The sequence below is a fragment of the Neofelis nebulosa genome, chromosome 3 (assembly GCF_028018385.1).
Source record: "Neofelis nebulosa isolate mNeoNeb1 chromosome 3, mNeoNeb1.pri, whole genome shotgun sequence".
Lineage (NCBI taxonomy): Eukaryota > Metazoa > Chordata > Mammalia > Carnivora > Felidae > Neofelis > Neofelis nebulosa.
The window spans coordinates 136,210,169-136,222,601 of NC_080784.1; the positions used below are offsets into that span (position 1 = coordinate 136,210,169).

The following is a 12,433-nucleotide window of genomic DNA, read 5'->3' on the forward strand; positions in this document are numbered from 1 at the left end:
GCTGTCTCTCTCAAATTTCCACATATTGAGGGAAGGGGTATTCTGGGATGCTGGGCTCTATATTCTGTTCACTGGACTGTTTGTCTATTTTGTATCACTATTACCCTTTCTTAATACAAATGTTTATTGTGTACTTATATCAGGTAAGGTAAACCTCACCTTTATTGTTTTCTTCAGAAGTATCTTAGCTATTAATGAATCATTGATTTTCCATAAACATTTTAGAATTGGCTTGCTAAGATTTCTATTGGTATTTATACTGAAACTGTGTTAAGTCTATAGATCAATATGTGGAGAATTGGCTATTTAAATTTTTTTTAAATGTTTATTTATTTTTGAGACGGAGACAGAGCACTAGTGGGGGAGGGTCAGAGAGAGAGGGAGACACAGAATTTGAAACAGGCTCCAGGCTCTGAGCTGTCAGCACAGAGCCCAACGCGGGGCTCGAATCCACCAACTGTGAGATCATGACCTGAGCCGAAGTTGCACGCTTAACCGACTGAGCCACCCAGGCGCCCCGAGAATTGGCTATTTTAATTTAGATAATTTTTTTTCTTTCTCCTGAACACTCAAGGATCTTAGCACAAACTAATTTAGATCATTACTGTACCAACTTAAATATACCCAGTGTTTACTTCTTTTTCTTTAGCCTCATACATTGACAATATTATAATATTATTGCACACAGTTAGAATTTGTTTAGATTCACCTTGATATGAAAGAATTCTATAATTTTCTTGGCTTATCACTACTTCTTGCAATTTGGCCCTTTATTTTAAGATTATTTTCCTTTTTTCAACATTAAAAATCAGCTTTGTTCTTCCACATCGACAACAATTTACATGTAAATAAAAATATGAATATAATGCCTGTTACAGTAATATTAAATCAAATAAAATACACCTCTGGTTTCCAGTTCCACATTTAAGAAGCTTGGAAGTAGTCACTTCATCCTAACAAGATGTAAAAAGGCTAAATAGACTGAAAATCATCAACACTCTTTGATCTGTAAGGGAGGGGAAGACATAGAGAAAACTACTGCTCCCAACCGTTAGAGAAACAGGCTAATATAGGGTTTCATGTCAAGGGTAGAAAAATCTGAACTATAATTGACAAGCTTCTAGAAACTCAGCGTGGACAACTCTCAGATTTAAAAACTCCAGGGAGAGTCAGTCGCATGGAACCACAACATTGTTAGATTTACCTCCAGGAACTTGATCAGGTTCCTACAGAAAATATGAGAGAAAGATCACCTCATTTTTCCTATAGTGGGGAGGGAAAAAGAATCAATTTTAAATACACCAGGACAATCTGTTTTTCTAATTTCTTTCTTTTTTTTTAAACCTTTATTGAGTTTTTAAATTTTAATTCCAGTAGAATCAACAGTGTTCTATTAGTTTCAGTGTATAATATAGTGATTCAAAAATTCTATACATTACTCAGTGCTCTTCATGATTTGTGTACTCTTTAATCCCCATCACCTATTTCACCCATCCCCTCACCCACCTCCCCTCTGATAACCATGAGTGTGTTCTCTATAGTTAAGGATTTGTTTCTTGGTTTGTCTCCCTCTCTTTTTTCCCTTTGCTCATTTGTTTTTCTAAATTCCACATATGAATGAAATCATATTTGACTCTCTGACTGACTTATTTCGCTTAGCATTATCCTCTCTAGCTCTATCCATGTCATTGCAAATGGGAAGATTTCATTCTTTTTAATAGCTGAATAATATTACATTGTATACACCACTTACTTATCCATTCATCTATGAATTAATATTTGGGCTGCTACCATAATTTGGCCATTGTAAATCATGCTATAATAAACATAGGGGTGCATGTATCTGTTTGAATTATTATTTTTATTTTTTTGGTAAATACCTAGTAGTGCAATTACTGGATCATAGAATAGTTATATTTTTAACTTTTTGAGGAAACTCATTACTGTTTTTCACAGAGGCTGTACCATTTTGCATTCTCACCAACAGTGCATGAGAATTCCCATTTCTGTACATCCTCACCAACACTTGTTTCTTGTGTTGTTGATTTTAGCCATTCTGACAGGTATGAGGTGATATCTCATTGTAGTTATGATTTGCATTTCCCTGATGATTAGTGATGTTGAGCATCTTTTCATGTGTCTGTTGGTCATCTATGTATCTTCTTTGGAAAAATGTCTGTTCATTTCTTCTTCCTGTTTTTAAGTTGGATTATTTGTTTTTGAGTGTTGAATTATATCAGTTCTTTATGTATTTGGGGTACAAACCCTTCATCAGATGTGTCATTTGCAAATATCTTCTTCCATTCAGTAGTTGCCTTTTAGTTTTGTTGATTGTTTCCTTTGCTGTGAGAAGACTTTCATTTTGATGTAGTTTTAATAATTTATTTTTGCTTTTATTTCCCTTGATTTGGGAGACATATCTAGAAAAATGTTGCTATGGTTGATATCACAGACATTACTGCCTGTGCTCTCCTCTAGGATTTTTATGATTTCAGGTCTCACATTTAGCTCTTCGGTCCATCTTGAATTTATTTTTGTGTGCTGTGTAAGAAAGTGATCTAGTTTCACTCTTTTGCATGTGGCTGTCCAGTTTTCCCAATACCATTTGTTGAAGAAACTGTCCTTTCCTCATTGCATATTCTTTCCTCTTTTTTCAAATTGACCATATAATTGTGGATTTATTTCTGGATTTTACTTTTTTAATATTTATGTATTTATTTTTGAGAGAGAGAGAACAGGAGAGCAGTGAAGGGGCAGAGAGAAAGACAAGGGAGAGAGAATCCCAAGCCGACCTTGTGCTGTCAGTGCAGAGCCCCATGCAGGGCTCAAACTCACAACCATGAGAATCGTGACCTGGAAATCAAGAGTCAGATGCCCAATCAACTGAGACACCAGATGCCCTATTTCTAGTTTTCTATTATGTTCTGTTGATCTATGTGTCTATTTTTGTGCTGGTACCATACTGCTTTGATTACTACAGCTTTGTAGTATAACTTGAAGTCTGGAATTATGATACCTTCAGTTTTGTTTTTTTCTTCTTCAGGATTGCTTTGGCCATTTGGGGTCTTTTGTGGTTCCATACAGATTTTAGGATTATTTGTTCCAGTTCTGTGAAAAATACTCTTGGTATTTTTTTTTTTTTTAATTTTTTTTTTCAACGTTTTTTATTTATTTTTGGGACAGAGAGAGACAGAGCATGAACGGGGGAGGGGCAGAGAGAGAGGGAGACACAGAATCGGAAACAGGCTCCAGGCTCCGAGCCATCAGCCCAGAGCCTGACGCGGGGCTCGAACTCACGGACCGCGAGATCGTGACCTGGCTGAAGTCGGACGCTTAACCGACTGCGCCACCCAGGCGCCCCAATACTCTTGGTATTTTGATAGGAATTACATTAAATCTGTAGATTGCTTTAGGTAGTATAAACATTTTAACAATATTTGTTCTTCCAGTCCATGAGCATGAAATGTCTTTTTATTTCTTTGCATTATCTTCATTTTCTTTCATTAGTGTTTTATAGTTTTCAGAGTATAGGTCTTTCACCTCTTTAGTTAGGTTTGTTCCTAGGTAGTTTATTATTTTTGGTGCAGTTGTAAATGGGATTATTTTCTTAATTTCTCTTTCTGCTGCTCATTTTTAGTGATTTCTGCTCACTGTACAGATTTCTGTACATTGATTTTCTATCCTGTGACTTTACTACTGAATCCATTTGTCAGTTCTAGTAGTTTTTTTGGTGGAGTCTTTCAGGTTTTCTATTTATAGTGTCCTGTTATCTGCAAATAGTGAAAGTCTTACTTCTTCTTTACTAATCTGGATGCCTTTTATTTCTTTTTGTTTGATTACTGCAGCTAGGACTTCCAGTACTATGTTGAATAAAGGTGATGAGAGTGGACATTCTTGTCTTGTTTCTGACCTTAGGGGAAAAGCTCTCACTTTTTCCCCATTGAGGATATATTAGCTGTGAGTCTTTCATATATGGCCTTTATTATGTTGAGGTGTGTTCCCTCTAAATCTATTTTGTTGAGGGTTTTTGTCATGAATGGATATTGAACTTTGTCAAATGCTTTTCTGTGCCTATTGATATGATCATATAGTTTTTATCCTTTCTCTTATTGATGTGATATATTTTGAGATCATTTTCTCACTCCTAAAGAACACCCTTTGAAAGTCCTTTAGTAAAAGTCTTTGATGATGAAACTTTTTTTTTTTTTTTTGAGTTTCCCTTACTTAAAAGATAGTTTTTTTGGATACAGAATTACAGATTAGTAAGTTGTTTTCTTTTGGCATTTTAAAGATACTCTTCTCCTGGCTTTTTGTTTCCAATATTGCTGGTGAATAATTAGCTGTCCATTTGATAGTCATATTTGAATATAGTCTGTCCTTTCTCTCTGCCTTCATTTAGGATTTTTTCCTTGATCTTTCGTTATTTGCTGTTTCTCTACCATGTAATTAAGTATAAATTTATTTTCTTTCCTTTATTTTTTTCTTTTCTTTTCTTGGAATTTCTGTTTTCATTTTTTAAAATATTTTCAGTGTCCTATTCTTTACATTATCTCCATTATAAAACTCTGGTTGAACTTCAAGTAGACATTCACTTATTCAACAAATATTGCTAAATACGTGCTGGGCACTTTTTGTCTCCAGAGATATATCAGTAAACAAACTGACTGAAATCCTTGTTGTCATGAGATTTCTGATAAAAGGCACTGTATTGAAGGGATTATAAATAGGAATAAGAGGGTCAAAGTACTAGGATGGGGGCAGAGATAGTCTCCTTTTGTTTTTTAACTTTAAACATAAAATGTTTTGTCAAGTGTGCCTTAAGTGGCATTGGTTTCTTGATCTCATATAAACCTGATTGTCCCTTCTTAATCTCCCTTTTGTTATATGTAGTGTTATACCCAGAAATGGATTTAATCAAAGGGTCTCAAATAAGAGACTACAGTTTTCCAAAACTCTCCTTAAATAGAATTTTATATTTCTGTTTAGTGTTAGGAGTTGTTTTATTACCACCTTTGTCTGAAGACACCTGGGTAGCTCTGTCAGTTAAGGGTCCAACTTCAACTCACTCAGATCATGATCTCACAATTCGTTAGTTCAAGCCCCACATCAGGCTCTGTGCTGACAGCTCAGAGCCTGGAGCCTGCTTTGGATTCTGTGTTTCCCTCTCTCTCTGCCCCTCCCCTACTCATGCTCACTCTCTGTCTCTCTCTCAACAATAAACATTAAAAAAAATTTAAAGCCATTATATTTAACATTTTTAAAAGTTCTTTTTTCAGCTCTATTTTTCAGCTATAAAGTATAGAAGCCAAATTATCTCCAAGATCTCTTACCAGTTTCAAACTGTAGATAGTGTCAGATCCAGCCTTTATGAGGCCAGGATATTGTAGCTTGAGGAAGGTGTTTTGTAAAAACAATAATTTATTTATATTACAAATATCAAATTAGGTACAGAGTCTTATAAGGGATTTGTGCAAATGAGAGTCCCCAAAGATAAACCTTCAATAGCTTAATAAATATTCAACTGTTGTGACAACGTATTAATATAGATTGGATTTGCTTATATGTGAAATGTCTCTTCATTTTTTGCTTTGTAAGGGAAATACAGATTACAGTAATAAATACACTTATAAGACAAAATGGACTATGCTGAAATCCATATATATCATGCTTCAGATATCAGCCTTTGGGTGTTCTGTGTCCTATGGTATTCCATTCACGGCCTGCTGCCAGGGAACAAATAGCCTTTACTCAAATGGTTAGCTTTGAGGTTTTTAATGCATTTTGGCTCATAATATTTCTTCTTCCTGTACCCATTTATAATGAAAACAAATGTTAGTTACTATTGTGCATTAAGTCACTTATTCATATTTCGTGTTACTAGAGTTGGAGGGGGACTTTTGAGAGAAAAAGAACATTTTCAAATTAAAAAAGCGTGAAAAGAATTTTAAGTAATAAAACAGCTCAAGACATAACCATGAAAATCTGGATCCAGAACTACGTCATATGTGTTTATATATATTTCTATTCTCGTCTTTAAAATTGTCCTAAGTAGTAAGAGTTCTTTTGAGGGCAAATTTTATGGTAGAGAAATAGAGTAATTATTGAATTAAACAGTCTATATTTTGAATCTTATATTGAATAGCTTTTGTACTCTTTATGAGCAGCACCCCATGGGTGATAGCAACATATCGTTTTCATCCTTCCTTAGATGATGATGGGCAGAACCCCTCTCCCTCTGCTGGGAGACTGTGTATACCACTTGCTGTAATTTCCTATCATCTTTTCAAGACAGTGACATGAGGAAGAGGGATAAATGTCAGCATTTTTCTTTCACTGAAGTTTTTCCAGGTGAATAACCCCTACATTTTCCATAGCAAATAGGTCTGGATTCATCTTTTGTTGAAATCGACCTTGTTCTAATTTGTGCATTAAAGTGAAATATGTTAGTACTGTATTCTTAAGTCTGGAGTTAGTAATTTGTAAGAGACTTTTAGTACATTCTACACTAGTATTTCTCAAAATATAGTCCAAGGGCCATCTGGATTGCAATTACTATTGATATTTTTAAATAGCATGCTAGATCTGTGGACTCAGAATCTTGTAGATCAACATGGAAAGGGAAGGGATCTATATTTTATAAGTTCCCTATATTATAAAAATTCAAAGTTGGGAGCCACAGTTTTATATCATGACACCTAACAAATGGCATGTATGTCTCTACTTCCTTATTGCACATTCATTGCAGACATTACTGATTGATTGCAGTATTCTTTCCTATAGGGGTAATATAAAGCCACACAATTGTCAACACAGTGCCAAAGCTTGCAAGCTGGTTGGCTTGCAAGACAGAATAGCTTCTCCTGGAGCTTTTCTAAATAGACTGGTCTCTTGGGCAAAATTATCTTTAAAAATACAGTTACGAATTTGGAGACAAACACTGATATCCTTCAAATTTCAAAGAGATGTTAGGAAATTTTTTTTTCCACAAAATATTGACTATGAGGCAGAATAGACAGCAAGTCTAAATTCATGGAGGTGTCAACTCCGGAAACCATATTCATAATACCAGAAGGTAACCAAAGATGGGAAAAAAACATAAAAAGAAGATACAGCTGTTTAAAAGGCATAGTAGAAATGAGGCCATTAAACAACTCTTTATGATTCCACTTAGTAGCTTCTGAAAGCTTAAATGTGCATAGAATAAATTATGTTCACAATTACGATCCAAAATACCCAGAGAAGGATAAGGCATTTTTTTGTATATTATGTTCAAGGCAGTTTGTGATAATGTTTTAGAAGGTTCCCAAACCAAGGAAGTTAAAGGAAAAGGAGACCTGAAATGTAAATTCTTAGCTAATTGATAAAATTTACTGGAATAATTTTCAATTTTGGGATTTCAGATACTTATCTTTACAATCCGTACTTACTTTGTTTTATTCATCCCTTATAGTATTATTTGTTGAAGGAATTAGTAATAGTCACTATTTGCACATTATCTTGTTATTGTACTCTATAAAATCAAACTTTTGGTAATATGACTATTTTTCATATAGTGAATTTAGAATTAGATAAAGAAATTGTCAAATAGTTCCTCATAGATGACATTTTTTTCATTTGTATTAAATGACTTTGATAATTATGTTAAGCATGATAATTTCTAAAATAGTAGATCAAAAATATAAAATACGTGTATTTATTGCTTTTTTGATAACTGCACAGGCAGGAATCTATAAATATTCAGATCCTAACTCAGTGTAAAAATGATGACTTTTGAGTGTTGTAAAATAAATAAATCCTTTCACAAAAATAATTTTGGCCTTCTTTAAAAAATATTTATCATGTTTTTAACACATAGTCATAAAAATCTAGTTAATATTTGATGTACTTTTAGAAATATGATCATTGTGGAAATCTGATAATTTTAAAATTCCTTTAAAATTTGTCACCTTGTTTTCTATTTAAAATATTAATAAAATTAATTATTTTATGTGTGAATATGTTGACCTAATAGACGAGGGATACCTTTTCAGAGATATTTTTTTGAGCCTGTGACAAGCATACTATCAATTTTATGGTGAAATTAAAGCAATTTCTACCACATCAATTCCAAACTTGCTCCTTTCCTTACTTGAATTCTTGGAACAAGTACTGGACTTGGAGCCAGGAGATATGACTTCTAATCTTGGCTTTTATTTAGCTGATTATGATTATAAAGAAAAATCAGGTGGTTAACTAAGAGTAGTTGGGCACAGTTGTTCATCTTGTGATCCTGTGAACATCGGGAAAGCAAGAACTTACTACTTAAATATAACTATTAGTGTTTATAAGAAGAACGAACTTGACATGGAATGGTTAAAATAAAGGCACACACTTTTAAAGATGACTATACCACACATTTGCAGTTAGAATGTTCAACAGCACATTGTCAATAATATTCTTGTTTCCCTTCTTTTTGTAAACCATTACATCTAAGACCATAGCAAGTGTTTCATCTAAAAAGCAATCTAAGGTAGGAAGCACACTGAATGCTTCCATAGACTTTAATTATGATTTGTAAAAAGAAATATTTTGACAGTTCTTATTTAATAGCTTCCAGAATATTTGACTATCCTTAACATTTATTGTAAAAATACCATGGAATTTTATTGGGAATGCTACTTTACAAGCAATTAATTATTTTTTACTCTAGCTAAATGTAACTACAATATAATATGTGTTGGGAGTATTTTTCCAACTTTGTTAAATGAGTCATTTATGGAAAATCTGACTGCTTCTTTGCCCTTATTTTTATTTCACATCAAGTCTTCAGAATTCTAAGGAGGTGTGACCAATGATTAAATGATGGCTTTGTAGGCCCATGATAACCTAACTGTATTAAAGAGTAGACGTCTTTTAATAACTTACAGTGTAAACGTGGAGATTTATTTAATTTTAATTATTGGCGTTTTCTATTTAAATATGTCTAAGTAGTTATAGCTTACCTATGTCCATAGTACTAACATAAGTTTTTGTCTAAGAGTAACTTTTTACTCTAACCTTTTGTAATCTTTTAGTTCCCTTATTTCTAATGAGTCTGACTTACTACTATATTCTCATGCACATAGTAACTGAGATGAACTTTTATTGAAACATGTTCTTATTTAATTGCTCCTACTGTTTTATAAAGGAATATTCTTCGGTTTTTCCCAACCACATTTCATTTTTTTAATACTACGTAATCATTTATTTTTTTATTTCAGTAATTGAGAGGATATGTAATAATTTAAATTTTATTCCTTAAGATTATATGAGAGATACAAGGGGATTAGCAAATTAGCTTGATATTATCTTTGTTTAATCTTTTATCTACTTTGCATTAAGTATTTGTTTTTGTTTAATGTAGTTAATTTTGTCTTTTGTTAGGAGTGCTGATCTTTTTCAGTCTAACTCTCCTGAAGAGTGAGGGGCAAAGTTTTTACAAATCTCAACAGAGTAATACTATAGTTAGATCCCTGACTTGTCACAAATTACATTGGCAGAAAATAATTAATTAACACTAAAGGACAGAGTCGTAGAAAAGTAAACAATGTAAGAGAGAGCACTTCCTGTGTTATTGTATTTAAGAATAATTTCTAAGGCTTCTATCATTCATCGACACATGGCAAGGACATTTGTTTGAAATCAACTTCTTCCAGTTGGTTCTTCAGAGTTTTCATGGGTGGTTAAGGCTCTGACATATCAAAGCTCTGACAGGTCTTAAGGCTCTGATATATCAAATATTAATGACAGATGAAAAAGAAAATCTCAGTCAGTGAGTGTGTCTGTCAAAGATCCTTAATTTGGGGAATATTAGTTTTCATAGAGGGATAATATTTTCCTCAAAAATTCCCCATGCTTAATGTACTTTTGAAACACTTATACTTGGATGGAAATTTGTTAAGTTGAACATCCTGTATTTATGCTCATATCTCACTGAAAGCAATATTCAGGAATGCAGCGCACTACTATCAGAAGTAACAAAAATAGGTATGAAACTGCAACTACTTTGATAAGTAGAATTTTTTTTAACTCTTTGTTGAAGAATAATGAGTTCTTTTATGATAAAAAATTATACTGATCCCATATTTAATGCATTAGTAACATTAACAGATGATGAGATTTCCTCTTTTCTAGAGAAAAGAGGAAAAAAGTCTTAAAAGGAATTTAAAACAATGTAAATGCATCTTATAAAGTATTTATGTATTTCTCATTTTTAGGAAATAAGTTATTGAGGTATTTTCACGTCAAAAATATTTTTGTCGCGTTTTTCTCATTTAAATCACGTGGTTATATAGAAGTTTATCTCAATATAAGAAATTCTTCTGTTTTTTAAATACCTTTTAATCTTTACAACTCAAAGACTGTTTCATGATATCCTATTTTGTTAAGTAGTGCTAATTCCCCAAAAGTGTATATATGCCACAAGTGAATTTAAAATTCCAAGAGGGTTCATTGTCTGACAATTCTGGTTTGAGATTTTTGTCCTTTTTTGCTTATTAAAACTCCAGTCATGTTGATGATTACTCAGGAGTTTGAGAAGCAGTTAGTCTCCCAACTAGTGAAAGGCAAGACCTAGTAGGTCTGCTTCTTTTTGCCCTTAACTGTTCAATTCTCAGATATTGACCAGTGGAACAAGGTGATTGAGCAATTAGGAACGCCATGCCCAGAATTCATGAAGAAATTGCAACCCACAGTAAGAAACTATGTGGAGAATCGGCCCAAGTATGCAGGACTCACCTTCCCCAAGCTCTTTCCAGATTCCCTCTTCCCAGCGGACTCTGAGCACAATAAACTCAAAGGTATGTCCACCAGGGACAATTTCAGAACCACCGTGTGGGTGATGGTCTAAAGAAGCAAATGATAGAGACACTTCTCTTTAACTACCTCAATTTAAGGAGTATTTATTTATTTAAGCTTGTTTATTTTGAGAAAGTGCGTGCGTGCGCGTGAGAGAAAACAAGTGGGGGAGGGGCAGAGAGAGAGAGAGAGAGAGAGAGAGTCTCAAGCAGGCTCTGTGTGGTCAGCATGGAGACTGACATAGGGCTGGCACTCATGAATGGTGAGATATGACCCAAGCAGAAATCAAGAGTCTGTTGCTTAACCAACTGAGCCAGGTGCCCCATAAATTTAAAGAGTATTTTTAGAAGATCTTTTTTATTTTTTTTTTATTTTTTTATTTAAAAAAAAAATTTTTTTTTTCAACGTTTTTTATTTATTTTTGGGACAGAGAGAGACAGAGCATGAACGGGGGAGGGGCAGAGAGAGAGGGAGACACAGAATCGGAAACAGGCCCCAGGCTCCGAGCCATCAGCCCAGAGCCTGACGCGGGGCTCGAACTCATGGACCACGAGATCGTGACCTGGCTGAAGTCGGACGCTTAACCGACTGCGCCACCCAGGCGCCCCTAGAAGATCTTTTTTAAAAAAAATTAATTAAAAGAAAAAAAAATATTATTAAGGGCATGTGGCCAAGGATTTTAGAATTGTGTAGATATTCAGAGGGTAAGATAGTTATAAAGGATGTGACAGTGGTATGGGTTAATTATGTCATGAGGCTTATTTAAAATCTTAAAATTCTTTTGCAGTGTAACTCTAAAAGACCAAAGTGATATACATTGAAATCATTGTTCTAATTCTTTTATTACCTGGAGAACACTTTCAACACAAGTTTTTAGTTATAAAATCTTGGAGATGCAGGTGTTTGCATTTTCTTTTATTTATATTTTATGGAATATTTAACCACCATTTTTTCCATTTTAGAGTGACAAATGAGATTTTACCTATTCATTTTATATTCAATATAAATGCTTTCATTAATAAGTAATTCTTTCTACTACAATGTCTACAGTTATGAACTTCAATAGCAAATCTTAGTTTCTTCACCCACAAAACTTGAATAATGATGCCTTAGTCATAGGATTAGAGATAAGGGATAAATTTGCCAATGTGTAAAATAGATTATAAATAATATTCTACTTCTTGTTTTAATTTAGACCGTTTTAGAGAACCTCATTTTTGAAACAAATTTTATGTTTTTCCTGTCTGAGCTCAAATGCTGCCCCTGAATATCTGTGTGAACCTGGACAAGTTATCTAATCTATCTATACCTCCTTTAACAAATGAAAGTAGAAGGTATCTAACTTAGGATCATTGGGAGGATTAACTGACTAAATATTTTGTCAAGCACTTAGCACAATGCCTGGCTCACAGTAAATACTCAATTGTCAGACATAAAAAAAATGTAATAATTATTTTTTAAAATGTAACTGTATTTATCAAAAAACAAAAAGAATCCCTGCTTTTGAAATTTTAACCCCAAATGTTGGGTGGGTAATTAATTAACTACAGACTTAACTTACAGACATAGTTTATAGCTAATACAGACTTGAATGAGACAGAGAAACTAAAATGTGATG

The 12,433-nt window shown here is 33.5% G+C and overlaps 1 protein-coding gene across 7 annotated transcripts in view; it reads left to right on the forward strand.

Moving 5' to 3' along the window:
• The window catches only part of MAPK10 (mitogen-activated protein kinase 10), a 315,377-nt gene that overhangs the window by 248,078 nt on the left and 54,866 nt on the right, over positions 1-12,433 (forward strand). For all 7 annotated transcript variants that reach the window (XM_058719591.1, XM_058719592.1, XM_058719590.1 and 4 more), the window contains one exon: positions 10,635-10,817. In XM_058719591.1, the coding sequence (XP_058575574.1) occupies positions 10,635-10,817 (183 nt within the window). The remainder of the gene's footprint in view (positions 1-10,634; positions 10,818-12,433) is intronic.